At 39.2% G+C, this 5296-nt stretch overlaps 2 protein-coding genes across 4 annotated transcripts in view; both read right to left on the reverse strand.

The window, feature by feature from the left end:
• Positions 1-2486, reverse strand: part of adap2 (ArfGAP with dual PH domains 2) — a 13552-nt gene extending 11066 nt beyond the window's left edge. The window contains exon 1 of one of the 2 annotated variants that reach the window (XM_014014946.1): positions 2248-2484. In XM_014014946.1, coding sequence (XP_013870400.1) covers positions 2248-2335 — 88 coding nt within the window. In that variant the 5' untranslated portion in view covers positions 2336-2484. Of the gene's footprint in view, positions 1-2247 lie in introns of both variants that reach the window. The other variant, XM_014014945.1, reaches the window with a different exon arrangement.
• An 879-nt stretch (positions 2487-3365) lies between these two features.
• Positions 3366-5296, reverse strand: part of atad5a (ATPase family AAA domain containing 5a) — a gene marked incomplete at its 5' end in the record, with an annotated part of 17204 nt that continues 15273 nt past the window's right edge. For both annotated transcript variants that reach the window (XM_014014948.1, XM_014014949.1), the window contains 3 exon segments: positions 3366-4019; positions 4189-4344; positions 4422-5215. In XM_014014948.1, the coding sequence (XP_013870402.1) occupies positions 3941-4019; positions 4189-4344; positions 4422-5215 (1029 nt within the window). In that variant the 3' untranslated portion in view covers positions 3366-3940.

Below are 5296 nucleotides of genomic sequence, written 5' to 3' on the forward strand. Positions count from 1 at the left end.
AATGATATTTTTGCTTGTACTTTGTGTGAACCATTAGCAAAATGTCACTCACAGAACATATTTTGATGAAACTTTCAAAAGGTTTGCCATCTACAGCTGATTCATTTTAAGAGTTAAACTGAATCAAGATGACATCATAATGAAGCATTAATTAGCAATAACAAAAAGTGCTGTACTTCAAATTTTTAAATTTGGTGTGACAGTAGCTGAGCAGGTATCCACAGTGGGGTTCATTAACCAGACATCACCACATTGGATGGTTCTTAAACTGTGATATAGGCATCACTGGTGGCACTTAGGATTCCTTAAAAGTATTGTTTACATCAACTTTTTACAAATTAAACTAATTGTGACTAATTTAATGTCTGTCATAACAGTGACACATGGAAAGATCCGCTGCTCAGATTAAAAGTTGTTGAGAAAAAGGGTCAGAAATGTCTTTATAAAAAGTCATATTCCTCCTGATTAGTGACAGTAAAAATCAACGCCTGCATGTGTTGAGAAAGTGGATTATGGAAACTCGGGGACAGAATCTGCCACAGCTCATCATGGGGGCAGACATGTTAATCTTGGCCTCCTCTGAGGCGATCCAGCACCAGGGCCAATTGGCTTTTCCTCCACCCACCACTGCTGCAACAATCAGCAATTCATTGTTTAACCAACAATGATTTTATAACAACTTGGACACTGGTTTGTTGGTTTCATGTTTTCTGCTCATATAAAAAAAAAGACCAGGGAGTTCCCCTTTAATCATGCTGAGTTCTAAACAAAAACATGACATTTCTGTGACAAAATGTGTAAAATCACGTGTTGTACCAACATTTACTAAATGTTAAGAAGTCTTCTTCCAGTTTTTGTATTTGTAATGGATGCCACAGGCACTTTAAGAACAACTGTTTAACAAGGAAACTTGTTAAACAGTATATTTTAACAATTAATGACTACTGTTTTTATCTTTTATAACTATTATAAAAAATAATTCTATTTACAGTGGAACTCAAATCCTATTTTGATTCCTGGAGATCATCCAAAGACCCCAACTTGGTATTTRAGTTCTTTAAGTTCAGTTTATTTACTGTATATAGCGCCAAGTCACAACGTACGTTGTCTCAGGGCACTGTACATAAAAAGAACAATCTAAAGAAGAAATCTAAAGACGTTTAATGACTGACAGCGGGGTCCACAAACCAGACTTTGGAAAGCAATGCTCAAAYCATATTGGAAACAAACTGGAAATGGGGGAGATTTTAAACAAACTATTTCATATCTAAACACAAATGTAATTATTTTGTTTTGCCACATGCAGAGAAAGTCAGAGGCAAATAATGAGTTTGACTCAAATGTTATGAAGGTAGCAAACTCAATGACCTCATTTGCATAAAATTACTGTTTTACACTAAACTGGAGAACAATGGACTTTGAGCATTTTTGTTCTCCTTTTTGTTCCTGCTGTCAAACTTTTTTAACTCAAAAACACTACCCTCAACAAATGGTTATCATACCCACATAAAAATAAAATAAAATCAATTAATAGGATGAAAAAAACATTGAAATATTTACATTAATGTGCAGAAAGACTAATTTTATTCACACAACTCAAAACAAAACGTTATTTGATCAATATTTGATTTTTTTCCTGTTATAGGAAAAAGTTTATAACTTACTTACAACACAGAACATGATGACCTTACATGAGCAGGTGACAGCTTATTATTTTATAAGGCATGTTACGATTGCATACAGCAATGAAATCTGATTGTTTTAGATTATAGCAAAATATAATTACACAATTATTGTATCTAACATCCTTGTTAAGGTRCAATCTTCAATATTTTAAATTCCTGTTTTGTTCCATGGAAAGTTCCCAACTTGTTGCAGCTCTTCTCTGTTTGCAGTAAACTTAACATTACAAACAATGACACCATTTTAAACCCATTTATGACTGATGTTTTGTCTTAACAGTTTTGACCACAATTATGTTGTTATTAATTATTTAAACTCCTATTTTTACTTGTGCACATCATATCAAGACCCTAAATTTGATGTTTGCGGCCCACATGTGGTCCCCGACCCACATTTTGGTAACCTGTGTGTTTTAATTGAACATTTCCACGTATTTAAGCGAGTCTGTTCAACTTTTTAAAGCTGCTCTGTCGTTCAGGAAAAAAAAAAAAACAGCACTTTGTTTTATTGACTGGCAGTAATAACCGGAAGTAAAATGRTAAAAACAGAGGAGAGAGGTCTTACCCGGCGCTCCGCAGTCTGCGCAGCGGCTGTTCTCCGGCAGCTTCACCAGCTCCAGTAAAATCTTTTTGTTTTTCTCGCTGTTGGACATTTCTCTACAGAGTCCGCTTCTCCTGGGTCCACGGGTCTGAACCGAACATGTTGCTCCCGCAGTTTTAAAAACAAAGTCAGGCAGAAGAAATATCCATGTGTTTGAGCCCGGAGCAGACAAACTCCTCTCCCCGGCAGCGATGCTCCGCTCTGACAGAAAACAATCACATCACTTGTTCTGTAGCTACAAAGGGGCGGAGCCTCGTTGTCACGAGACGTTTCTATTCCCGTCAATCACTGCAAATCAGGTGGTGGAGCGTCGATTCGTTTCCTGACTTTCTTGTTTGTTAGCAAAATATCTCACGAACCACTGGACGGATTTTACTGAAACTCTCAGAAATTATTAATTGGACGTATTTCTGCAGCCCTTTATTTTTCAGATTCAACTCAATTAAAGATGGCCACAGCATTTAATATATTGTATCAAACCCAAAATGGCTATAACTCAGTCTGTTTTACAGATATAAAGCTAAAATTTGTTGTGGTAGTAGCTGAGAGTCACTCTCAACACATACTCTAAAGTACTGACAGATTGCACAAGATATGTTTTTAAAACTTTGTCATTAACTTTTCCTTGTCAACTTTATCTGGCTGTTAGCAAAATATATCACTGACCACTGAATGGACTTTAATAAAACTTTCAGAAATTGAACACTGGATGCACATCTACATGACTGTCACAGCTACTAAACTTTAGCAAACACAGAAACTAACTTAATTTAACAAAATTTAAGCAAAGATTTAGTGATAGTAGCTGTGCTTCACATGTCCAAGAGCTACACAGTGCAATTTTTTTGTTGTAAAAAATTGGTTTTATTTAAAGTTGGTCATCACAACTAATTGAAAAAGTCTACATTTCAGTGAATATTCAAACGTTAATGTTCATTTTCATGTTCTGACCAAAACAACAATAATCCTGTATTTCCCATCACAAGATGATTTTAGTTTAAAGCTTTGGTATGAAAGGTGGTGTCATATGCATTCCTTCCCAGAATACCAGACCTTTAATTAATGAAAATGAAACCATTCAGTGACCTAGTTGGGTTACTACTTTATTTGTTTAAAAGAACAACCAACTGTACATAAAGTATACATATTGAGGAAAAAAATATCACAAATAAATTTGTAATTCAGACAACTGCTCCTACCAACTTCAAGAATCAAGACCCTAAGTGAAAATTTACACACAGATACAGAAGAAAAATCTATTTTACATGTTACATTCTTACAATTACAAAAGACTGTTTAAAAAAGTGCAAAGCACTGACAGATGAAGCTACAAAAAACAGYACTGCAAAAAACAACAATAATCCCACCAGACATAGGTTTTAAATTCATACAAACCCTTCAAAGCACCAAAACATCTCAAGATATGCAAAGTTACTTAGCCGTGTGCTTTTATTTCAGAGATTTTCTGTATTTACAGATGTTTTTCCTGGTAAAATAAGTTCAATAAACTTTAGGCTGATGTTCAGTCAAAAATGTAGGAAACAAATTTCCTACAACTCAGCTCTCAGCATGCTTTGTGTTCCTACTAAAAGCCAAAGTAAGAAAACGTCTGAGGTATTGATGACGTCTGCGTGTGTTATATGAAAACATTAGTGGATCAGGGAAAGTCTTCAGCAAGCAGCTGCAGGGTGTTCTTCTCCAGACCCAAGTGGATTGCATCTAGATAGTGCAGGAACCTGTACGAGGAAGGACGTAAAAAATAAAATCTTCTGTATACTTTGACACATTTATTTCTGGGTGACGCCAGCGCTTGGTGTCAAAACAAAACTAGACTCCATCTCCACCACATCCTGYCTATAGTTCACCCCCGCTGCTGTTGACCAGCTGTGGTTGCTGCACGCTTACCTTCGCTTTACTTTTCCTTGCTCCTTAAGCTGCTCCGACCTGCAGATGGTCCGCATGGTGGGAAAGTAGTCCAGAGCCAACGCCCGTCTGTTGCCAAGAGTGCCGAACACTTGAAACGTCAGACTCTCCGCCGCTTCTTTTCTCCGCTGGATGAGCCTGAAATAGAAATTGTTTTAGTTTTGAGTTGTAAAAGCATCATTATTTCTGGAGTTTACGCTGGTTTAAAGACTCACTCTGGACGGCAGAGAGCCTCCTGAGTGAAGCTGTAGCCTTCCCGGTGTGCAGCTACAGGAAGCGTCAGCTCTGCCGCGGCCTCCTTTCCCAGCTCCCCCTTCAGTTGTTGCACTTTATCCCAGGCTTCCGTCACCGAGGCGCGGCACTTCTGGAAGCTCAGAGCCTCCACAGCTGCCTGGACCTCCAAAACACGGCCTCCCGTCCACCAGCTCCCTCTGCCAGTCTCTACCCTCAGCTCGTCCGACATCCCGTCTTTGATGACGGCGCTGACCGGTGGCGCTCCTCTGTGAACGTCTGTGCGAGAACGCAGCCATGAGTCCACGTAGGACATGTTGTCCCAAAAGTCTGCTAACGATTCAAGACAATGAGAGACGGGTAGACTCTTTCTTCTCTCCTCTACTGTCAGCTGCCTCCTTTTTATTGTTTCAGAAACAACGCTCGCTTTAACTTCCTCTTTTTCAGGATGGCTCTGCGGTTTGCAGAGAGAGAGAAATCCATCTTCTGAGTCTGAGTCAGAGAGCAGTCCGTCCCGTTCAGCGAGGCCGCGTCGTTTTTTATTCATCTTCATTCTGTTGGACACTTTGACTGGACTGCCGTCGTCTGAACAATCAGCCGGCTGCTGAGACRGGTCGACGGGTCGCTGGCGCTCGGGTTTAGAGAGTTTGGAGGTAGTCAGTTTTGTGCGAGGAAGAGGTAGGAGGGTCTCCATGTTGGAGTAGAGAAGATCAACTCCTCGCCGCCAGCTGTCTGTCAGAAGTTCCCAACAAATCAGCTCCTCCATCAAACTCTGGCTCTGTTAAAACAAAACAGTTTTCCTGTGATATACTGACAAAATCTTCAAGGTCCAGGCGGTGGGCATGATTGAGCTAAATAT

The sequence above is a fragment of the Austrofundulus limnaeus genome, unplaced genomic scaffold (genome assembly GCF_001266775.1).
Source record: "Austrofundulus limnaeus strain Quisiro unplaced genomic scaffold, Austrofundulus_limnaeus-1.0 Scaffold120, whole genome shotgun sequence".
Lineage (NCBI taxonomy): Eukaryota > Metazoa > Chordata > Actinopteri > Cyprinodontiformes > Rivulidae > Austrofundulus > Austrofundulus limnaeus.